The following is a 23,046-nucleotide window of genomic DNA, read 5'->3' as shown; positions in this document are numbered from 1 at the left end:
GAAAGAAGCTCCCCGTCACTCACATGCTCGGTGACTGCACTAACTGAACCTGAACTTCTTTCCATCTTGGCTTTCTTCTCTTTCCAAATCTTGCAGTTCCTCTTCCAATAATCGGCTGAACCATATTCGAAGCAACCTTCCTTCTTTTCCTTTTTCTTCTTGGATTTTGACCTACCTCTATTGCCGATTTTCTCTTCCTTTGTCTTTTCCCACCCCCTCTCCTTGCCTTTGGCATAAAGGCCTTGAGAGCTTTCAGTTATATCATCTAGTTTAGCATATGACTAAAGAGCTTGAATTACGTCTTTAAGCTTTAGGTACTCTTTTCCAAACATTAGAGATGTTCGAAAATGCTTGAAAGACGAAGATAGAGACCTCAGCAAGATGATAGCCATATCATCATCTTTGTAAGTTTCTTCAACCTTCTGAAGATTAGCTATGCAATTCTGGAATCTGCATACGTGATCTTCAATATCACCTCATTCTTCTAGTCGAAGCCCGAATAGTTCATCCTTTAGAAAAAAGTTTATTGGACAATGTTTTGCCCATATAAACATTCTCCAACTTTTCCCATGCTTCATGGGCAATCATTTTTTCAGTGAAGTGTGACCGAACTGATCTTGTGAGATGGATCTCAATGGAACTCTTGGCCTTTTTTAGAACCTTAGTCCATGCTGCTTTTGTTATGTTTTCCGGCTTCTCACCATCGAGTGCATCGTCCAAATCCTGTTGTATCAATACGTTCTTCATCATCATTTGCCAGTTCGTGAAGTCATCTTTGCTGTCAAAGGGCTTTAACGCAGGTCCTAGATCCGCATTCATCTTCCCTTTTAACATTGTAAAACACCTTGATCCTAGCTCTGATACCAATTGTTGAAAACCACGCCCACTAGACCTTGTTCTTTAATGTAACCAATGGCAATAGACTAAACTAGCAAATATAAAAAAACTTAGAAACACACAAGAATTAGACTGGTTCGGCAGAACTTTTGCCTACGTCCAATTGTGATTTCTCTAGGTAGAGAAATCACCGCTCCTTTGATTTTAATAGAGATTACAGAACTTTTGCAAACCCTAGAACTAATCTTAAAACTCTCGGCTGTCTCTGGCTGTTTTCTCTCTAAAAATTAAGCCTTGCCTCACCCTATTTATAGGCATAAGGTCGGCTTACATGTCCCAAGGCTGATTGAATTTCTATTTCTAAGTGGACTAGAAAATTACACTTATCTAAATCCAAATTGACTTTTAGAAATCCAAACCTAAATTGAATAAGGAAAATTGAAATTATTTCCTAATCCCTCTAGGACAAGAATCGGCCTCTAATTTTCCTAAAACAATCCTAAACCAATTAGGACATATATGTGTGGATCTCCACATGTGAACCACTAAATGGGGTTACATGTGAGGGGGAGTGTTGGAATCCCACATCAGTGGGTGAAAAGAAAACAAAGGGGTTTAAATATGATTACCCCACTCTAACTAATATCAAGGTCTTTTGTGATAAAACCCCACACCTTACGGATTGGGAATGTGATAAAGTTAAGAACAATATCGATATTGTTAGAATGGGGCTCCACGGGCCCGCTAATCCAAAAATCCAACATCTAATATATTAATCAACTAGAGAATCAGAATTGATAAACCCGAAGTTGAATAATTATTCTTTTTGTTTAAAGCTTTATTAATTCCTTGATAATCAACACAGTCAGCCATCCTAGCCAGCTATAGCTACAACTACAACGAAACTGGTCTAATTAAGTTGTTTGAAGCTTGATTAATTCTTTGATAATCAACATCATCATGCCAACCTAGCTAGCTACAACAAGAGAGAAGCCAAACGAGGATATTTATCCAAGAAAGCGAAAAATGATCATCATCGTCATCACGAACATAAATAGGTAGTTATATATAGCAACCGAATCTTGATTACGAATTTTCGGTATTTTCGCTCCAGTTTTTTATAGCCACTGCCACTGCTTGCTTTACTGCATGCGCGTCAATGCTCTCACCTTCCTCTTCATTCTATACATCAAAGTGAAATAACCTTATAGGTGCTGTCATTAACATGTATATAATTCTCTTGCAGTAATTATTTATATACAGGAATTGAAATGTCTTACTTCTCCTCCAACTGCCTGTAACCTGAAACTGTCTTCACAGGAAACCCTAGCTTCAAGGACATTGAGACCCAAGTCTTCGAAAGCTTCCAGTACAGACACAAGCAAACCCGGGCAACTCTTCTCAGAAAACACATTTATCAGAAATCCTTTTTCTAGGGTTTCCACTGTAACCTGCTGAATAATAAGGACATGTACAAGTTATAACAAATTAAAACTCCATTATATATTACTACCCATACAACTAAAAAGGATACTTATTAAATTGATATTAAAGCTCCATTATATATTACTACCCATACAACTAAAAAGGATACTGATTAAATTGATCATAGTACTAGATATGGAAAAGGGTGAATTCTGTCTGTATAAGTACCCCAGGCAACGGATTTTGGTCACTTGATGAAGAAGTAGTTTGTGCATTTGCAATATCTTGATTCAGTCTTTCCACCTTTTGTTTTAGCTCTTCAATGTACTTGGAGGCATCTACTATGATTGAGGTTTTGTTTAGCTGCGACACATGCACAAACAAAAACTATACTGTCATATACATTTGATGATATCAATAATGAACACACACACACACAGGCACACGCGCATATATATATATATATATATAATCAACATATATGTATACATATATACACACACTCTCTCTCATAGATTTAGATAATTAAAGAAGTACTGTCATGTAAGAACATCTTGCCATGGGTACAACTGACGGCTTGCTACTTATAATGAAATTCCAAATTAATTGATCTCTCTCTTTAGATATATAGATTTAAGTAAATTACACAAATAGAAACTAATCTAATTCTAATGTTCGACCGTAATCAAGATAACATATGGGATACTGAGATCTTTCAGAAAATGAATATCTATCGAATGGCAACCACCAGAGAGACAAACATACACACTAACTGTTAGAACTTTTAGCTTTTGACGACTCACAGCATACTACTTATAATATTGTTTCAGTTTCTCTTGATAAGCTTAACAAACCACAGAAATAAATTGTTTTCATATATAATATTAACATAAATGTTCTCATGGTATCAAGCAACAAGGAAACAGTATAATCACACTCACTCTTGGATTTGATATCAAAGGTGAAGAATAAATGATGTGCTTTTGTTGTTCTAATCTCAACCTTTGATATCAAATCTAAAGGTGGATGACCATGAATTCTTGGTCTCTAGGTGACCATGAATCTTGGTCGCTAGGTGACCATGAATCTTGGTCGACTTATAATATGAATTCTTCATCGGTTTGAAAATCAAGAGAGTGGTGCAGAAATAAGATATTTTCAGGGGGTAGCCAACACAAAAATGAAACCAATTGTATTTTGTGTTAATGGAAAGAACAAGTGTGGTTTAGTATATATAAAACTTGGAGAAATTTAGGCCAATACGATAAAGGGAAAGCCTGAGAAATGAATGCAGCAGGAGGAATTACAGCATGAGAGTTGGTAATAGAACGAAGAAGTTGCAGCTTCTCATAGAGTGCTGCCCTCTTGTGCTCCCTAGAAACCATGGAAACTGGAAAAAGTAGGATATCGGATTCGATATATATTTCAGATTTACCAGCTTTCTCTCTTGCCCCTCTTCTCTCTCTTCCTTACACAAGTCTCTGAAAAGCTCTGAAAGCTTTTTATAAGAGGGCGATGAGCTCTCAAATCTATATGATCACCTGTTTTCTTCCCTGCACATGACTGCCTCAGTTTATTTTTTTCACAACAAATTATTAATGTACTATAGATAATAGATTCTGGCTGCAATTACTGACATGCCCTTCTATTTCATAGTACAAATTGTTTCCTTTTTTTGCCCATATTACATCGCATGGCAAGGGATAACATTCCTCGTTAATCCTTGGGATGATTAATTGCACATAACTAATCATTTGTCTTCTTATTATATTAATACTAATAGGCTTCTTAAACCTAAAGTTTACTTAATTTGTTGGGTAGAACAATGCACTAGACCAAATGGTTCCAGAAAAAGTAGAATTCAACATGATTTATTCACTACACAACTTAATTTAACATGAAACACACATATTCATCATATCATGTATATACATGATAAAGTGGAATTCATCAATTCTTGCTGAATAATTTTCAGATATAAAAGTTAAGTTAACCACCTTATAATATAAGATCACGTTAATGTCCTTGATTAAAGAAATGCATACCAAGCCAGGTGTCCTAAACTAATAATTTATGGGCACTTTCCAACATAATATTCAAGCTGTTCAGCATAAAATCATAGATCATATCTGCAAAGTTGCTAAAGATTAATAATTTAAGAATAGTATATATTCTTCGAGTTACTAATCAAATTATAAACCCAAGTTTTCTTTCTTACCTGTATATACATGTCTTAAATTATAAGGCCAAGTATTCTGTATATTATGTATCTGGTGATAAAAACAGTAATAGTGATATTAAGAGTGATCAGTTTCACATGCTTGTTTTTGGAGTAGTCTGCAAGTTGATATGCACAGAGCTAAGGCCACTTGATCATAAGCTAGAAGACATTTAGGGTCGGATATAAGCTTGAAAACAAAACAGAGTTTCTGTCTTTCATATTCTGAATATTCATTATATATATATATATATATATATGTATGTATGTATATTTGCATATATATGCATCCACCAAAATTATGAATTATTAGTGAATATAGATGGGAAAATGATACAGAGAAAGGGGTAGAAAGGGAAAAAAAAGAAGTGAAGGGCGGGAAGGAATGGGGGAATCATAATCTCGTGATGGAGATAGAGGGATCAGGTGGGAGTGGCAACTGTGGATTTGTGGAATAGGCCAACCATCGAGCCATCGAAACAAGTGCATGAGAAGAGAAGCAACAAAATATATGTTTAGTTTGTGAGTTCTGGAATGCCTCCAAACACTCCTCACGGGGGGGTTTTTTTAGCTTAGCCTCTTCCCCTCCTCTCCGTTTGCCCTTTTTGTCCGCTCCTTCTTTCTCTTCCTCTCTCTACACGTGCCATTTTTACCTTCTCATCATCTCTAGCCTTCAAGCTCAATTTCATTAATTATACCTTTTTTTGACAAATGATGAAATAATCTACATTAAATAGGATGATTCAAACTTGAGTGCAAGGAAAGGAACATATATACAACCTGGCCAAATTGGTTAAGCTCATATCTGCTCATCATACCCCCTTTAATTTAATTTAATTTAATTTTTTGAAACTCATATAAACATACAATCATAGATTCATAATATTAAATATTTATGCATGAGGACAGTAGATTTCATCCTGTTCTCACTAGCTATTTGTTCTTTATATTTATCAATCATTAATCCAAGTCTACTTATAATTTATATCCATTGCAGGATATATGAATTTTCACTGCAACTTGCTGATCAGACTAAGTTATATATAATTGAATTAGGAATTCATTAATCTTTTGGACAATGCATGTACATGAACTTATAAAGGATTAGTCAAATATTTCCAAAAATATATTTACTTCCATGGACAGGTACGTAGATGAGGAAAAAGAACATTGCACCAAATACCAATAAGCATGCAAGTATAATTCCAATTTCCATCTGCAATCAATATATATATGTACTTTTTATGTATCACGAGACCTTTATATTATGTATCAAACTTAGTCACCACGTGTATATATGTATAATGTAAATGTACATGTATAGGAGGCTTAAGAGCAAGAGTTTTCCCGAGCTGGCTAGTCCTTGTTGGTTCGAGCATTGTCTCCATTCGCCACAGAGACAAATCACGTACCAACTCTATTCACATGTGTGCCCATTAATCATTACAACCAAACAATACTCTCCATACACATACCCTGCTCCCAACCCTTGTCTCTTGCCCTCCATAAGAATGTATAATTTGTGCACTTCCCTGCTACATTCCATGATCAATTTCTGGGTTTTCCTTTAGCTTATTTAAAAATAAAAATAAAAATTATTTCCAGGAATTAGGGTTTCCCTCAATTATTTTCCCACTTAGTTTTGGTTGCATGTGCTTTGATTTTGTATTATATACACAGATCCATCGTAATCTTGATTTGATTTTTCATAAATCTTACTGATATATCAGGTAGTAATGGGTTAATTTGTTTTACCACCCATACATGAAATGTCCACCACTTGTAATTAATACGCTGAAAGGCATGAATCGAAATATTGAAGTTCAATAAGTTTGTCCAATGAGCGTGACCTGATGTTTATCGGTATCGTAATATACTGAAGAAAAGTAGGAAAAAAACAAGTTAAAACAGATAAGCAATAATTTGTCTTGATACCTTTGAAACCTATTAGCTAGCATTTCTTTATCAAATTGAAGTGACTAATTTCTTTTTATTAATTTGTTCGGTGCTGTCCAATTCTTCTCAGGTATATTTTGTAACCCCTTTTTTTTAACCTTTTTACTTGATTTTGAAAACCTGAGGATATATGCATGCAATTTCTATTCGGTTGATGATGATGATGGATTAATTCATTCTGATTAATTTTACACGTAAATAGAGGGTTAGGCGATGTTAATTTATCGGATAGGACGATGTCGGACACAGACTCACCCTCAAACCCGAAGGCAAAGGATCTTAAGCTCTATTTTATCAGCCCTCGAACCCCAAGGCAAATTATCTTAAGCTCTATTTTATCATCGATTTGAGGGTGATAAATTAACGTATATTACGTACTCATCTTAGGGCTTGTTAGTTGCCAAAAAGTTGGAGGTTGATGCAGAAGATTCTTTAAGGATTTGAGTGTTCTCATTCACATGTTTCATAATGGAATGCTCTGGGGGTATAAACCCGACGAAGACAATCGTGCTTATATTTTATTTATTTTTAATTAATTAATTAATCAACGTAGAACATATTTACGTGCTAAACTCTGTTGTATTTGTGAGATCACAGCAACAATAAAATTCTTAATTGTTTATAATAATCTCAATTAGAAAAGTGATATGAAAGTTAATTATGGCATAAACAATAAAAGTATTACTTTATTTAGAAATGATTCTCGTGACATTCCATATTATTTGAAAATGGAATAAAAAAAACTCATATAATGACAAGCCTTGCCACAATCACCACATAGAGCTTGACACCAAATCTGTGCTCCTTCATATGTTTCCAAAATTTTGTAATTCACTTCGAAAAAACCCAAGAAATAGTTACTATCACATACAAATACATAAACATTGTGTCCAAGAAATATTATTTTATTTGTTTTAATAAATAAATTATCCTTTAGCATAGTAGTATGTATATATTGGATTCTTGTGACTCTTGCTAGCAAAAACTCACGTGAGTTGAACTTCGGGAAAGTACATTCACATGCAAGTGTGATAATGGAAACAAAATTTAATTGAAGTATAAAGTTGAGTGATAAGTGCTTCTCTTGGTTGGATATATCACATACATACACATGATTTACATATACATATACATACATATATATATATATATATATATATATTCATTCTACGTTGTTGTTAACTAAATTTTCAAGCACAATATTAACGGTATCAACAATAATGACAACATATAGATCACATATCAAATGCATGTCCACATTTTCTTTACATGCGGTTAATTGCAAACTAGAACATCTCTTTACATGCATAAATACTTACATATATATATATATGATTAATTCGTTAAATAGACTGAAGTAAAGGTCATTTTCATTGTGTATGTATCCCCACACACTCAAGAATAAAAAAGGTCATTCTCGCAACTTCGTCATTCCATAATTTTTAGCTTACATATATAATGCCTACAAATTGCTTTGCTGTAAAAATCTTGTTGTGTGCAGAGAGAGCACCCATGCAAACAAATCAGCCTAAGAGACTTCATACAGCTATATTGCCTTGTCCTTTTTCAAGCCAAAAAATAATATTCTGCCAAATATTTGGAAAATGATATCGGCATGCATTGTTTTCTTCTTAAATTAATAACCTTTATACTTTCATTTGTGCAATATATGTTCTTAATTAATTAGAAAATTCAACCAACAAATAAGTTAAATCCTTATTTTGCGCTACCACAAGAGCTAAAGAGCAAATAGTGCAAATGGTACAAATTTGCCACAAAGACAATAGATGAGACACATCTTACATTACATGCAAGCACAAACCATTACTAAAACTAGCGAGGCCACATCAACTTGCCGTAGCAAGACATCACGAGTGTGTGAAGCGGGGATATCACAAAAATTTAAAACCTAACTAATCTGAAAAGAAAACCACCAACCAACTCGTCTCCACAAGAAGGGCAATACCGCTTCAAAAAATATCCATAGCATTCATCGAAAGAGCCACCATAGTGATACAATATGAGGCATGTACTATATATTTAAGGTTCAGTCACATTTTGCATCCCATTTTGCATCCTTGTGGTTTAGGGCATTCAATATATATTTTGGCTCTAGCTTTTTGAAATTGAGGTGAATATGGTGAATATGGTGAATATAGTGATGAATATAGATATATAGATTATGTCCACTTGTATAATAACATATAGCGTATGTGCCAGTATTTCGGGCACACTAAAAACTCTCTTTTGAAATATGTACTCATCATCTTGGAGGTGATCGACCTACCTATCAATTACAACAAACAAAACAATGGACTATATATAGCATTATGAAAACACTAGGAAAACCATCTATTTAGATCACATTTATGAATCATATAATGTGTCACAAATATAGAATAAGCTCGTTAATTAAACACTTAAGTAATAATTTAATTATCAATATCCACATCATGTGATTTAGAAAATATAATTTAAATAAATGTTCTTCCTAACATTACTCGTAGCATATCCTTATGCATGGCCTTAAGTCACAAAGGGCACCTAATGTTCTATTTAGAGTTGAGCAATCAACCGCACTGAGTCATTGATCTTGACCCAGATAACAAAATAAAAATTATACAAACCAAAAAATAAAAAATTATAAAATAAAATAAAAATAGAGGTCACGGAGTTGGTTGTAGGCATCGAAGTTACATAATTGCAATTACAGTGATGAGAAAAGAAAATAATTTGCAAATAATTTGCAAAAGTTGCATGGAGCATAGCAAAGCAGAGAAACATGGATCATATACATCATATACGAGTGTCCCTAGCTACGTGTGTCTTGTTCATCACATGTAAATTGGAACCTGCAAAGATCCTCCCAGCGATGGCAGAAATATTAAGACCAGATGGATGTGTGTGTGTATCTGAATATATAATGTATATATGTAATATGTATATATATGTACAAGCAAAGCAAGAGAGACATCTCAGAAGGAAGGGTGTTTTCAACTGCTAGGTTGCTGTCTTTTTGTAGATTTTGGTTGCTGTTTCAAAAGCACAGATTGCTGCCTTTCTTAGTGTTCATGTCCTGTTTTTGCTATCAATTTTTTTATGCCCCACAAAGATAGGAGACACTGTTGAGATTTTGGGTTGGAGATTGGAGAAGCAAAAGAGTAAAAAGTTTTTAGCCACCTTGTAGAGAAAAGGAAAATTCTAGAATGAGACTACACATAGCATCAACCACAAGGTGAATGAACAACTAAATGTGCGATTAGTGATTTGGTAGATGAAGATTGAATATTCAATGATCTTAGTGTATCTTATGCTCTGGTCCATACTAGAAAAACTCTAAGAGAAATTTTGTTAGTGTAACTGCCAAACCGTCACATGATGATTCAGGTCAAGGACTAAAAGCATTATTATATAAAATTACTAATAGCTAGAATTTAAGTTTTATAATATAATACATGCATTTTTTGAGTTATAATGCATGATCTAGCTTTAAATTTGTGGCTTATGGAGTTCCTAAGTTAATGACATTTTATGAAATCATTTAGTTTTATGGGAGTTATATTGTAAGCCTTTATTTTTTTTATTTTTTTTGTCTTTTCATATTTCTCACTTTAAGTTGTAAACCTATAAATACTTGTATTTGTAAAGAAGAAGGGGATGTTGTTTTGAATTATCATATTGATATTTGAGTTGTAAACTCATTTTTATGTGTCTTTCTCTTGTTTAAGAGTCTGCAGCTTTGCTATTTCTAGTGTCGACGTCGTAAGCTGGTATTAGAATCAAAGTTATTAGGGTTTTCAGGTCTCTCATCGCACCAGAAGATAGTGGACAATACCTATCCATCATATCTATCATTTTAATTCGCTTCTATTTGCTGCGCCTGCATCACATGATGGTTGGTGTATTGCTCTATAAGATATAGTATGAGTGAACGACACAATTAATATGACATGTGAATTAGTTGCATCACATGGTGCAGTTCGTGGATATGAATGATTGAACCTCACTCATATTTTGATGTGAGTTCCTTCAGTAAATACTTAGTGTTGTAGATAAAATATGTCCCATCCCCATATACAATTCAGGAAAAGTAGTCAACCTCCTTTATCCAGCTCATTACATAAAACAAAGCTGAACCCTAAACAAATGAGTTGAAAAGCCTGACTTCAGAATAGGATTTCCACTTGGTTTTCCTCAAAGTCAGGAGAACAAGTTGCATACCCCTTTCTCTGCACCTCTTATCACGAGGTATGAAATTCGGTGCAGCTGTACGGTTCAATAGCTTTGTATCGGTGGATGTTGTTGAATAGTTGTGAGCCCCAGGGTCCTTAACGATGAACTCAATCCTGCTACCTGACCCTATACACAGCCCCTTGAGTACATCTCCTGTGCCCGAAAAATTATCTGTGATCAAAGAAGCCAAAAATCCACCATAGTTAATTGCACGATGATATTTAGTTGGCATTCATAGTTTTTCATCTGTAGTCTGCATGTACCTCGATGCTCCGATCCCAAGCATGAAGAAGAGCTGAGCAGCTGAAAAAAGAAATCATTGAATGTACATGGCACTTCCGCCCTCGGAATTTTATCATCTAAACATTCATTTGCTCTTAGTTGCTACCACTTCTCTTTAGAGTGATCATATATACCACACCTGAACATTTTGTCCCCCTACTTGACATGCTTATACAAGTAATATTGAACAAATTGATGGCATTAATCTTTTCTACTCAGCAAGCTCATCCAGGCATCCCCCTTTATCTACCAAATTCACATCTTGCAATACATAACACAAATCTGGAATGTAACCCATGGATTTGAGCTTCACTCTCAGCACTTCTACCTTTGCGTATATATCATGCTTTTCAGGATGTTGTTGATCCCCTGCATAAAATTTGTGGATTCTACCTTTCACAGAAATCCAACTACAACCTGGTTCATTTTTCACACCTCGGTCACTCATCACATCGCTCAGACTAAGTCCATCTTCATAACTCCCTGTCCTGATATAAGTGTTGGATAGAAGAAGATAGGTATCCGAGGATTCTGGTGTAACCGAAAGAATCTTCTCAGCTGCAATCTCCCCCAACTCAACATTTTCATGCTCCCAACAAAGTCTGCCATACCATTTCGTTGGGCTCAATTGGCATCCTTTCTATGAACTCCATTGCATCATTAAGACGGCCTGCACGACCTAAGAGATCAACAATACAAGCATAATGTTCCATCTTTGACACCACCCCATATGATTTTTCCATTTGATGAAAATGATTGAGGCCTTCTTTTACCATACCACGGTGGCTGCATGCAAACAGAACACACAATAGCGTCACATCATTCGCCTTCACACCCATCTGCACCATTCTCTTAAGGAGTTCAAGGGCATCCTCGACAAGCCCATGTTGAGCATGGCCTGATATAATAGCAGTCCATGAAACTGTATCCGGTTCAGAAATCCTCTCATAGACCTCTTGTGCCTCAGCTATATTACCACATTTGGCATACATGTCGACTAGTGCACTTTCTATACACTTTTCTGTGTCCAAGCCAGCCTTGCAAAGGAGGCCATGGACTTGCTGACCATACTCAAGGAAACAAAAGCTGGCACATGCAACAAGCACACTAGAAATGGTAAACTCGTTCAGTGTAAAGCCTTTTTCTCTCTGTTGGAAATTCAAATAAAAACAGGTTGTCAATGATTAAAGTTAGTTGTTAGTTCTTTCCAGGTTGTTCACCTATAACTACAAACATCATTACTCCCTCCATCTGTCAGCCGAAAGGTGATTACAAGACAGTAGTGTGCTGCCATGTGATAGCTGAACTACTTTTAGAAAAGTTGCATGTGTGTGTGCATCAAAAGGTGGTTTATGTGTGAAAGGGTGTAAAGATGGTAAACACCATCATTCATTACATGACAAGTTGTATTTGTTTATTAAAAGCACTTTAGTGGTTTGTCACTTTTTGCATGTATAACTAAGCCTCTTGTAAGGCTTTAGTATATTACATCAGAATCTCATTTCCATTTCAGCTTGTAAGCAATTGAGTTTGTAACCTCTTCTAATATTTCAAAGTGTGTTGTTATCAACAAGCTTGCTACTTCTCTCCTTTCGTTTGTCCAATTTTATTAAGAGTGATAGTGAGAGGTGTGATAAAGTTAGAAAACTTATCACCCACATATTTTTGTTATTGAGTTAGTAAACTTTGAATACCAACACTCTCAACTTTGAGAAGACTGTCAGTGCATCCTCCCATTCAGAACATTGTGAACAAGCAGTCACCAGTGTTGTCCAAGATACTAAATCTCTCTCTTCTATCCTTCAAAGACCTTCTGTACGTCTTCGAGCAACTCACATTTGGCATATGCATTGGAGACGCTTGTAACTTTCATTTCTATCCCGGACTTTAAAACCATCCAGTGAATTTCCTTTCCTAAATGCAAACATTTCAACGCAGCTATTGCATTGAAAACACTGCAGTAAGTGTATTTGTCTGGTTTTATATTGTTTGCGCACATTCTCACAAAGAGCTCCAATGCTTCTTGGTTGTGACCGCACTGTGAATAGCCAGAGATCATTGCATTCCATGGCGGATTGGTTTTACAACTGGTGAAATTCAAGTCAAAAACTGATCTGGCATCAGACAAAGACTTGCATTTGGCGTACATATCAATAAGAGCAGTTCCTACAAGAACACTGGACTCCATGCCCAATTCAGATGCGTAACTGTGAACAATCTTGCTCTTGTCAAGATCACCTAACTTCCCGACTGCTTTTGAGATGCTGATGAGTGTATACAAATTCGGTGTGATTCCTTCTTTCTGCTTTCTTAGAAATTGATCAAATTCGGTGTGATTCCGACTCATAGGGAGTACAATGGCAGCTTATGCCTTGAAATGTCTCTCTGTTATCGGAACCATCTTTTCCGAAGCCCACCACTGCATTCGACAACGAATTTGAATGTTCTGTATATTATTTTGCTCACATAAATAAATAAAAAATAAAAAGCTTTTGCCTTCAATAGAATTAAAAAAAGCAAAAAGAAAAAAGAAAAACTAACAGAAAATTTTAGAAATTTTTTAATTTTAATGATAAAAATAAAATAAAAGATAAAATAAATGATATAAGGTTGACATTTTAATGTAAAAATTTTAGCGAAATAACGACGTCGCTCTCCCCCATTCAGTCGTTAGGGTTTATGAACTCACTCCCTAAACCCACAGAGAAAGCAGCGCGCTTCGGAACTCAGAACCAGAGAGAAAAGGTATGGGGAAGAAAGCCAAGACCTCCAGGAAGGGAAAGAAGGCATGGAGGGCAAACATCAGCACCGATGACATCCACGACTTCTTCGAGCAGTCCACCAAGGACGCTCTTTCCGGCGGCTCTCTTGCCTCCGCCCCCGCCGAGTCCCTCTTCTTCGAAGACAAGTCCAAAGGTACCTCCTTTCTCCGCCACGGTGCTTTTACCTTCATGCCTTTTGGGTTTTCCAAAGTTTCCAATCATCCCCTTTTCCTGCAATTGCAAGCTGGTTGACATTGAATTAATTCGGTTTCTAAGGACTTGTGAGGTGAATTGGTGCGGAAATTAGAATTTGTTTTGTGCTGGGGTTTGTGGTTTAAACTTATCGAAATACGAAGCCAACGAATAAATGGAAGAGTTTTATTGGAATTTCACATTATTGTGTGTTGTAAATTTGATTGGTTTGCTGCATTTTCTGTTAAAAGAGCTTTCTTTAACTTCATGTGATGGTGAAACAAACTCTGATATTTTACGAAGAACCGTTTTTTTTCTTGTTTTCCGGAAGAAAATGAGGGCCATTTTGCTTGGTGGGAAAGAGAATGGGAATCCACTCTTAGAGTGGTAGATTTTCTAGATTATGCTTGGATTTGGATAGAATTTAGCTTGAATTTTTGTTTAAGGATTAGACTCTTAGTCAATCCGTCGTTTAAAGCTCCGAAAGAATCTCATTGTATTCAATCCGGGTTTGATTACTGTATAGAAATCTGGAGTGAGTCAAATGGGCACTGATTGATAAGTATACTTACTAGTTTGGTCCAGTTCAGTTCCTTTCTTTTGTTTTATGCTCTCTGTTTTCTTACTCATTTTCTTTAGTTAGTGGAACTGAACTTGTGTGCTTTGGTCTGACCAGATCTTTCGGTGAAGAGGAAGATTGAAAAACATAGACAGAAAGTACTCCACGTTGAGAGCATGCTACAGAAAAACCCATTTGTACAACCAGTACCTTCTTCGACACTGAAGAAATCCAAGAAAGCACATAAAAAGGTTCCAGAACTGATGGATGGATCTGAATGGAGTCCTAAGGTCAGTTGTTATATGTAAAACTGCAGATGTTATCTAGTTCTAGCGGTTTTGTATTAATTTTAGTTTGAAATCTCACAGGGTTCTGTCTCACATTCTGGCATGGCTGAATTATGGGGATATACAGGTTTCTCAACCTTAACATCTATGGCATTGTTTCCACTATTTTATTACTTTTTTTTTTCTTTTATTATACGGTTCTGTGCATTACATTGACTGTTTTTAACTCTCATGCAGGTGACGACAACAAAAAAACCAAGAAGGTAAGGCTTGTCGTTTAAGTTCAAGAATATGATCATATTGTTGTTCATATTGGTTCTTGTCTGTTTCTGTAACTCTAATTCCACTAGTGGTAATGCGCTAAGATGCATCATGGATCGCATCTTATCTAGGAGTCATATAGAATCTGAAGCAGCATTTGGCTGCTGTGTTATTGTTTGAATAGTCACAGTTTTAGCAAACATTCCATGGCTCTTAGTTGATAGATTTTATTGAATTTTTGAAGATGAAGAAGCCATCAATTATTCCTGCCGTAGAAGTTGAGCCTCCGGGATCCTCATTCAATCCCACAATTGAAAGTCATCAGGTAATTTCTTAATATCTGCCATTTGGTACTTTTTTTTGGTTAACCTTTTAGCTTGTATGGCATAAAGTTCTCTCATCTTTGCCTCGTTTTCTCAATCCAGGAAACATCGGCTCATGCTGTTGCAGAAGAAATGGGGAAAGTCTATAAAAAAGAGCTAGGACCTCAACCGGTTCCTTTAACCGTTCCTGGGGAGGCTGTTGATGAAGAAGAAGTGAGTGTCTTTTGTTCCTATCATTTTTGTCACAATAAACCAGATAGACATGAAGTCATAACGACAAATATTTTATGTTAGTTTAATTTTTTTGTACATAACTGTGAACCTTACGGGACCAATCTACTTTATTAGATGTATTTTCTCGAGGCAGATGAAGGCACTGATGATGATATGAATCAAGAAAATTTGGATGAGAATGGGGATGCTGCATCCGAGAAAAGGTGAGCCCAATGAGCAGTAGGTCTCGGGTTCGAGACTTGGGAGCAGCCTCTCCATAAATGGGGGTAAGGCTAGCCGACATTCACCTCTCCCTGCGTAAAGCGGGAGCCTTGTGCACTGGGTACGACCTTTGCTAATATTCTGTTCCATGCATTATAAGGCCATCAAAACTAAAATGCCACGATTCATGTTGCTTGAAAAAACATGGTGCAGGCCTTTAAAAACAAAGAGGGTGACAACAGTCGTCTTAAATAAGAGAGCTAGGCGTAAAGAACAGCTTAAAAAGGAAGCAGAAGCGAGAGAGGCCAAGAAGCTTTCTAAAGAAATTGATGGGTTATTACTTATACAACTTTTGTCTCTAGAGTATGCTGGTGAAGATTACACTCTAAGAATTGCTTTGTCCTTTGGTCACAGCTTACCAGATATCATTGAGGAAATAGCTAAAGAGGACGAGGAGAGGCATAAAAGACATCTTCGACGAGTTGTAGCTAAGGAAGAAAAACGAAAGTCATGCCCCCCACGACTGGGGAAGCATAAGTATGTCTTAAGCAATGCTTTCTCTCTCACGCCTTTAGTATCATTTTTGTTTTTATCTTCCTTTTTGTAATCCTTCTATTACAGGTTCGAGCCTGCCCCGATTCAAGTCCTCTTGTCTGAAGAAATAACTGGATCCCTCCGTAAGCTAAAGGTACAATGCACTTTTCTTGCTTACATTCTTTTTCTTTGTGTTCAGACAATACTAGGGGGAAGTCTAATTGCTTCTTTCATTTTTTCCCAAAAGGGTTGTTCCACCCTTGTCAAGGATCGGTTCAAGAGCCTCGAAAAAAGAGGACTAATCCCACCAAAACCGAACAAAAGGTTTGCCAACATTCTCTTCATCTCTTAAACCAGGTTTCTTTGGGGGTTCATTGGACTTTGTTTGAACTTGCAAGTTTAATCAAACTTGTTATTTTTTTTCCTTTCCTGCACAAACTTCAACAGGAAATAGAAGTTTTTTTCTTGATCTGAAAGCATCGATCCGAAGTCAGCTTTTCTTGTTCAAGGAAGATCAGTCGACTCCACATAGTGGGATAAAGATAACTATAAAGTTTTATTGTTTTGTTGTTGCTGACTTCATGTTCTAAGGAAATCAGCTACGGTGATCAGCAGATTTTGTCAACAGTCGAGCTCAAAAGTTTTATAGTTATCCTAATCCTACTCCTTTTCAGTTTTTAATTCTGTATTTGTTACCCAAATTCGTAGTTCAAAAATAGATCCAGTTGTAATCGACAAAAATATGTATGATGCTGGTGCCTTTTTGGTTTTTCGGTTTCAAGGTGAATTAAATTAATGAGTTACATTAACCTCATCATACAGAAGATTCTTGGCTATCCCTGACTATATATCTCTCTGAGTCTCTCGTCACTCGTTACATGATGAGAGGTATAGACGTACACCGAAAAAAAGGAAAAAAAAAAAAGGAAGAGAACTATAATTTTGTAGAGGAATGTAAAAATGAAATACAAGAAATTATGGAATCAATTCTAGTTGGTTGGAGCAAGGGGCGCCTGATGCAAGGTGCAGCGGATAGAAATGAAATAAAATGATAGATATAATGGATAGGTAAGGTCTACTATCTCCTAGTGTAAGAGAGGTTTGAAAACCCTATAAACTTTGGTTCTAGTACTAGCCTACAATGTAGTCACTTGAAAGAACAAAGCAGCAGACTCTTAAACAAGAGAAAAGCACAAATATGAGATAGAAATCCCTCTAAATATTTCATTCACCAACAAAAATGTCCAACCTCCTTCATCTTACAGAAAGTGGTGGTATTTATAACCATTTTGTAACATACATTCAGAAATTAAAATGGCAACAAACTTAAAATGACAAAAAATTGAAAATTACATAAAGAAAGTAATCCAATCAACCAAAAAATGTCCAAAACGTCGTGGCTATTATTAAGAGCTACTAATGTTTGTTATTAAGTTCTTCTGATTGGTTATAGTCATTGATTTTATCCCAATGGTTCAATAAATGCATTGGCGAACTGATCTGCATTAGCACTCAATTCGATTTTCTCGTCTTGTACTTTGCCCTAAATTTGAATCCTCGCACTCGTAAGTTTAAAACTTTACCTTGTAGTTTAGACGAATTTAGTATGAATTAAAAAAATAATAATTAATTTTCTAAATTAAAGGAAGTTTAAAAAGAATATAATTTTTTTCTTGGACTGCAAGTAAAAGGCCCATTGGATTTAGACCCAAAAATAACAGAAAACCACCCGACCCAGACCCTTCGGCCTTTTACTCTTTCCCGGGAGTCCAAAGACGGACCTGCTCTTCAGTTCCGCCGCACCGAGCTTCGGAGGAGGAGTCACCTCTTCGCACCATGCGCACGTTAGCATCCAAGCTCACCGCTGTAAGCTCCCTCTTCGAATTGGTTTCCGTCCAACATTCCGTTCCTCTTTTTCTTCATTCGAACTTCTCCGTTCTGATTGTGATTTGAAAATTTCTCGATCAGTATTCGAAGTATTACTGTACAAGAAGCCCGGTGCGCAATGCGCCGCCCCGCAATTTCTCAACTCACAACGGAAGAGGTAATTCGAATGTTTGCCCATCTCAAGATTTCATCTTTGATTCCGTAAGTTTCTGTTTGGTTGCCGAGAAAATGAAGGAAAATTGAGTTCTGGTATTGGATTGCAGATGAGCTCTCCCTCGAAGAGGAAGCTGAAAGAAAAATTGGATGGATGTTGAAGCTGATATTTGCTGGGACTGCAACTTGCGTAGCTTACAACATCATGCCTTATATGGGTATTGTAATCTTTAGCTAATTTATCTTAATTTTTGTTTTTAATTTATGAATTAATGAGAAATTCGTCAGTTACTCGGTTTTTGCTTGATTTTACTCTTGTATTTTACTACATTTCCAGGGGATACTTTGTTGCAACAGTCCGTTTCGCTGTTGACAGTCAAGGATCCTTTGTTTAAGAGAATGGGGGCTTCTCGATTGGCTCAGTTTGCAGTTGATGGTAACTTTCGTAGTTCGATTTTCTTTTCTGTCAGTGTCTAATTTTGAGAAAGCTCATTCATTTATAGATATATACCTGGTTGCCTGGTTGGTAAAGCAATTCACTTTTGATATTGTAAAGCACACCTGGTAATGAATTACCATTTACAGTTTGCGCTGGAATCGTTTTCAGAAACTTTCTAGTATTTGAGCTGCGTAACATATAAGTGCTTTTTTCATTTCTCTGATCTCCAGCTGTGAAATCAGGTTGTAAATTTTTACTTCTTCTCTTGATTTACAGATGAAAGGAGAATGAAAATTGTGGAGATGGGTGGTGCTCAAGAGCTCGTGAATATGTTGGGGGCCGCTAAAGATGACAGCACAAGGAAGGAGGCTTTGAAAGCTCTTACCGCTCTATCACCCTCAGGTCAGACATTTTCATTCACAGTTGGTACTACATGCGCCTATGTTTATACTTTGAAATTTTGGTAATTTTATAGAATAGGTGTGTATCAGCTTAAATTCTGGGATGCTAAAGATACTGCCATCATACATTCCTGATGGTAAAGTGTAGCCTTAAAACATTTGGAGATGCACGAAGCGTATATTGTATGCCCCATGCATTAACATATTGAAACAATATAGCTGTTGCTGAGAGTTTTCACCTGTAAGAGTAAAATTTTTGACAGTTCTGTTTCAGCATTTGTTAAGAGTTTGTGATAGAAGTGTTTAGAAAACAATATACATGTTAACAAAATTAATTTTGTGATTCTGCAAAATGTTAACTTCCGAAAGCTGCTTTCGCATAATGTATTGGATACGACTATATTAATGCTGTGTTAATCAGTTCTCCCTTATTGCTTTCGGTTGTTTAATCTATTTTCTGTAACTGCAGATAAAGCTCTTGGAGCTTTACACCAAGCTGGGGCAATCCCAGTTATCAGATCCACCCCTGATTCTCTGGAGAATGCTGAAATCGAGAAATACAAGTCGGGCTTACTCAGGAGATTCCAAGATCAGAGATACGATTTTCCAACCGCAGATGTTTCAAGGTCTTTAGATTATTAATCTTCAATTATAGGCTGCATCACAACCTCTACAACGCCATGTTTCGATTTGTAAGAACAGACGGGTATGCCCTGTATCTTCCCTTTTGTCCTTTAAACGTAGTAAACAGAGTTTGAATTCAGCAATTTGGCTTTAACTCATATGAATGATCACCTTTCATTGCCTATGCATTTGCATGCTAGCTAGTTTTAAGTTTGTTTGTAGTTCTCCACAAATGTTTCACCCGTGCACAAACCCTACTTCGACATTAGAAAACCATTGCATATTCAAGCAATAGTCGATGAAAATGGATCTGTAAAATGCCGAAACTTGGTCATAATGCCGTTTGATTTATGTTTTTGGTACAAACTTAGAGAATGCATGTAGAAACAATACTATGAATAATAATACACGAAAATACAAGCCACCTCAACGACAACAAAAATGGTGAAAACAAAAATGGAAAATCAACTAGGACTTTTTCCCAAAAATGTTATATACATTGGTGGAAATGGCAGTTGCACTTGTTACTACTGCCAGGACTACCATTACAGTTGCCATGGTCCTGTCCCTTCTTGTAGATATGCCATGTACATCCCTGTAATTTCATAGAACAAAAAGATTGTCAAGTTCCACATGAGAGCATGTTATTGGTCGAGTGGCACTCAGTTTGTACTTTCTTGACGAGGGCCCGTTTGAAAATGTTTATATAAAAGGCATTTTCGTTCATAAAGGTCTTTGCTAGAAGTGGTTTTACAAGTAACACATTGAAATCTTGATCAATTTCATGTGCTTCCTTAGAAAGCAACTCTAGAAAGTGCTTTTATGACCTGTAAAAACTTGTTTGTAAGCTTTTTTATTAGAAGTGCTTTTACAAGCAACGCATTGAAATCTTTATTATAATTCCACATGCGTCCTTTAAAAACAGCTCCAGAAGCGCTTTCAACTCTTTCAAAAGGAGTCCCAAACAAGTCCTAAGTTCGAATCTTGTAGACAAGAGAGTTGTTAATAAAAAGAAAAGTAGAGAGTACCTTAGAACAATTGCACCCGGAAAAATGAAGGCAAGGCAGACGGCTGAAGTTGATCCCAAAAACTGAAAAACGTACCAAATGTTTGGGAAGGCAATTGCAGCCAGGTAAGAGAAAACCAGCAGGCCAAGAGTGAGAAGCAGAAATCTCCTAGTATCTGTGGCCAAAAGCGGCTTTTTGGGGAAAAGCAGTTCATCCAAATTTACCCTCAGAGAAAAGTTCAAGAGAGGAAAAACCAACATCAGATGGAGGGCATAGCTTAATCGGACCACATCATTCAGCACTGCCCCCATTGCTGAATCCGAGCTTCTGTCAAAGTTCACAAGTATGTCAGCCATGATTGCATCCCCAAACAAAAGGTACCCAAACAGTCCAATGGAGAAGTAGATGGCTGCACATAGCACCAGTGAGATCCTGACCGCTGATATCATATCCGACGGCTTCCCGAGCTCAAACCCAATTGGGTGCACTTCATGATGTCAATCAGAGTACACAATGGTCAGAAAGTTTGAGATGTCAATAGTAAATTGACGTAGAACAAATAGCAAAATGGATCGAAGAGCAGCTTGACATGCGCAAGTCCTTAGACTTGGGCACATTCCAACCTAGTGCAAACGTCTAGGAAATTAGGTATTTAGTGCTAAATTTTAGGACGTTAACCCTATCTAGTAACAATTACCCGTGGAAATTCTCAACTCCGTCCCTATAATTCTTTGAATTCTCTTCGATCCTTTGTGTCATCTGTTCCATATCGTAAATTGTTACCTGAATTGTACATTCCTTACCATTGAAGTGAAAAGTGAAGGCTGTGACAATGACTGGGACAGCAGTGAAAAGGTCAAAGAAGGAGGTTTGTTTGCCCAAGCTTGGTACCAATCTTGGGGTGTTGGTTTTCCCTTCAAAGATTGCATAGATTGCCATGGCTGAACTTATGCCAACAAAAACCACTGCAAGAAGAACTGATATGGCTGAACTGAACCTTAGAGATTCTGCAAATCGACAAATAGATATTAGAAAATTTGCATAAAAAAATCCCAAAAATGTTAAAGATTTATCATGACAACCAAGTAAAAGTTGGGGCGATCCCAAGCCAACAAAGTCCTTTATTTTGCCAGGATGGGAAAAGAGCGTCTACCATACGCAATCTTAGTTTTACTTTGCAAATAGCCTATTACCACAATTCAAACCCCTTATCTTTCGGCCACAAAGGAACACCACAGTAAAAAGTTCTATACAAATTTAACAAAAAAGGGTTTGTGTACTTTAGTGATTACTGACCTACTCGCTTTAACAAAACCAATGGCAGGAAAATGAAAATAAGTGTGAATAGGACGGCAATATCACGGGAGTTCCACCAATGACTTCCAAACCACTCTTGCAGAACACCTGAATGCCCTTCTCCTGCAGACCCATTTCCAGATAGAACATCCCCTGAAAAACAAACAAAAATAAATTATCCTTTTAATTCTTACTAAGCTCGCATACGTGAATTAGGTTAGTTAACCAGAATCAGGACAATGTATCCATCCTAGTAACCAATTTGATTCGCATCCCGATAAATGCAAGTAATTCTTCGCATCCCGATAAATGCGAGTAGTTTAGAATATAGAATAGTAAAAAAAATAAAAACTCTTGTTAAGCTATATTTAGATACAGAAAATGCCCTAAAAACCAAGAAAATTGAAGCTTACCAATTATTATCTGGTACATAATTAAGCACCCAAGATTAGTGATCATGACACATATTTGAGCGGCAACCGATCCCACCTGCCCAAAAGACTCCCTCATAACGCCGGAATACGTCGTGGATTCGCCGGAATGCGTGAACCTCATCAGGAACTCCACCGAGACGTCGGCCAGCAAAGCAATGATCACAATAAGCACAAAAGCCGGTATCACACCGAGCACCTTGAGAGTTGCCGGTATGGACATAATTCCGGCTCCAATTATGCTCGTGGACACGTTGAACACCGCCCCGGACACTGACCCCCGCCTCACCGGCTTTCTGTCCGACAGAAGTGGCACGTGAGCTCCGGCTGCCGGCGACATTCCGATGGCTGCTCGTTTTTCTTGCAAGAGTGAGTGTATGTTTTGGGGTATGTTGTCTTTTTGTACGTGAAAAGCTTTTAATATCTTTGTGTGTATATATAAATATGTGATGGCTCCTTGAAGGGGTCGGTTTCATTTACCAAAATGCCGTTAATGTGCATGGA

General features: G+C 36.7%; 4 protein-coding genes and 1 pseudogene across 5 annotated transcripts; 2 read left to right on the top strand and 3 right to left on the bottom strand.

Annotated features, from left to right (window-relative positions):
* Positions 1-1,646: 1,646 nt before the first annotated feature.
* On the bottom strand, positions 1,647-3,822 carry LOC126623119 (transcription factor SCREAM2-like). 2 transcript variants are annotated; one of them, XM_050291945.1, is made up of 4 exons: positions 3,570-3,822; positions 2,491-2,625; positions 2,118-2,291; positions 1,647-2,019 (listed from the first exon to the last, which is right to left on the bottom strand). In XM_050291945.1, the coding sequence occupies exons 1-4, from the start codon at positions 3,645-3,647 to the stop codon at positions 1,924-1,926; spliced, it is 483 nt and encodes a 160-aa protein (XP_050147902.1). In that variant the 5' UTR covers positions 3,648-3,822; the 3' UTR covers positions 1,647-1,923. The 2 variants fall into 2 exon arrangements, with proteins under 2 accessions (XP_050147902.1, XP_050147949.1); XM_050291992.1 differs by having other exon boundaries at positions 2,118-2,288; positions 3,570-3,821.
* Positions 3,823-10,419: 6,597 nt separating this feature from the next.
* Positions 10,420-13,495, bottom strand: LOC126633843 (pentatricopeptide repeat-containing protein At2g27610-like; annotated as a pseudogene).
* Positions 13,496-13,584: 89 nt separating this feature from the next.
* On the top strand, positions 13,585-17,118 carry LOC126633835 (ribosome biogenesis protein NOP53-like). The gene is made up of 12 exons (XM_050304384.1): positions 13,585-13,867; positions 14,582-14,754; positions 14,833-14,878; positions 14,989-15,014; positions 15,257-15,337; positions 15,438-15,548; positions 15,684-15,772; positions 15,984-16,103; positions 16,185-16,307; positions 16,392-16,458; positions 16,552-16,628; positions 16,752-17,118. The coding sequence occupies exons 1-12, from the start codon at positions 13,699-13,701 to the stop codon at positions 16,756-16,758; spliced, it is 1,089 nt and encodes a 362-aa protein (XP_050160341.1). The 5' UTR covers positions 13,585-13,698; the 3' UTR covers positions 16,759-17,118.
* Positions 17,119-18,041: 923 nt separating this feature from the next.
* Positions 18,042-19,992, top strand: LOC126631339 (uncharacterized). The gene is made up of 6 exons (XM_050301502.1): positions 18,042-18,170; positions 18,273-18,348; positions 18,455-18,562; positions 18,682-18,780; positions 19,060-19,185; positions 19,654-19,992. Exons 1-6 carry the CDS (start codon positions 18,141-18,143, stop codon positions 19,824-19,826), a joined length of 612 nt encoding a protein of 203 aa, XP_050157459.1. The 5' UTR covers positions 18,042-18,140; the 3' UTR covers positions 19,827-19,992.
* Positions 19,993-20,126: 134 nt separating this feature from the next.
* LOC126631331 (amino acid transporter AVT6C-like) lies at positions 20,127-22,964 on the bottom strand. Its single transcript, XM_050301497.1, has 5 exons — positions 22,525-22,964; positions 22,112-22,264; positions 21,619-21,822; positions 20,837-21,302; positions 20,127-20,403 (listed from the first exon to the last, which is right to left on the bottom strand). Exons 1-5 carry the CDS (start codon positions 22,880-22,882, stop codon positions 20,277-20,279), a joined length of 1,308 nt encoding a protein of 435 aa, XP_050157454.1. The 5' UTR covers positions 22,883-22,964; the 3' UTR covers positions 20,127-20,276.
* Between the last annotated feature and the right edge of the window lie 82 nt (positions 22,965-23,046).

This window comes from Malus sylvestris, chromosome 1, assembly GCF_916048215.2.
Source record: "Malus sylvestris chromosome 1, drMalSylv7.2, whole genome shotgun sequence".
Lineage (NCBI taxonomy): Eukaryota > Viridiplantae > Streptophyta > Magnoliopsida > Rosales > Rosaceae > Malus > Malus sylvestris.
This window is presented reverse-complemented; position numbering and strand designations above follow the sequence as displayed.

Excerpts from the sequence above, each read along its gene's own strand:
- LOC126631331 (XM_050301497.1), bottom strand. The coding sequence starts at position 22,882 with ATGTCGCCGGCAGCCGGAGCTCACGTGCCACTTCTGTCGGACAGAAAG. Across the intron at positions 22,265-22,524 it reads TATGTACCAGATAATAATTG|GGGATGTTCTATCTGGAAAT; the intron begins GTAAGCTTCAAT and ends TTTGTTTTTCAG. Across the intron at positions 21,823-22,111 it reads GGTTTTGTTAAAGCGAGTAG|AATCTCTAAGGTTCAGTTCA; the intron begins GTCAGTAATCAC and ends GTCGATTTGCAG.
- LOC126631339 (XM_050301502.1), top strand. The coding sequence starts at position 18,141 with ATGCGCACGTTAGCATCCAAGCTCACCGCT. Across the intron at positions 18,349-18,454 it reads CTCAACTCACAACGGAAGAG|ATGAGCTCTCCCTCGAAGAG; the intron begins GTAATTCGAATG and ends ATTGGATTGCAG. Across the intron at positions 18,781-19,059 it reads GGCTCAGTTTGCAGTTGATG|ATGAAAGGAGAATGAAAATT; the intron begins GTAACTTTCGTA and ends CTTGATTTACAG.
- LOC126623119 (XM_050291945.1), bottom strand. The coding sequence starts at position 3,647 with ATGGTTTCTAGGGAGCACAAGAGGGCAGCACTCTATGAGAAGCTGCAA. Across the intron at positions 2,626-3,569 it reads CTATTACCAACTCTCATGCT|CTAAACAAAACCTCAATCAT; the intron begins GTAATTCCTCCT and ends CATGTGTCGCAG. Across the intron at positions 2,020-2,117 it reads TACAGGCAGTTGGAGGAGAA|AATGAAGAGGAAGGTGAGAG; the intron begins GTAAGACATTTC and ends TTTGATGTATAG.
- LOC126633835 (XM_050304384.1), top strand. The coding sequence starts at position 13,699 with ATGGGGAAGAAAGCCAAGACCTCCAGGAAGGGAAAGAAGGCATGGAGG. Across the intron at positions 13,868-14,581 it reads CTTCGAAGACAAGTCCAAAG|ATCTTTCGGTGAAGAGGAAG; the intron begins GTACCTCCTTTC and ends TGGTCTGACCAG. Across the intron at positions 15,015-15,256 it reads ACAACAAAAAAACCAAGAAG|ATGAAGAAGCCATCAATTAT; the intron begins GTAAGGCTTGTC and ends GAATTTTTGAAG.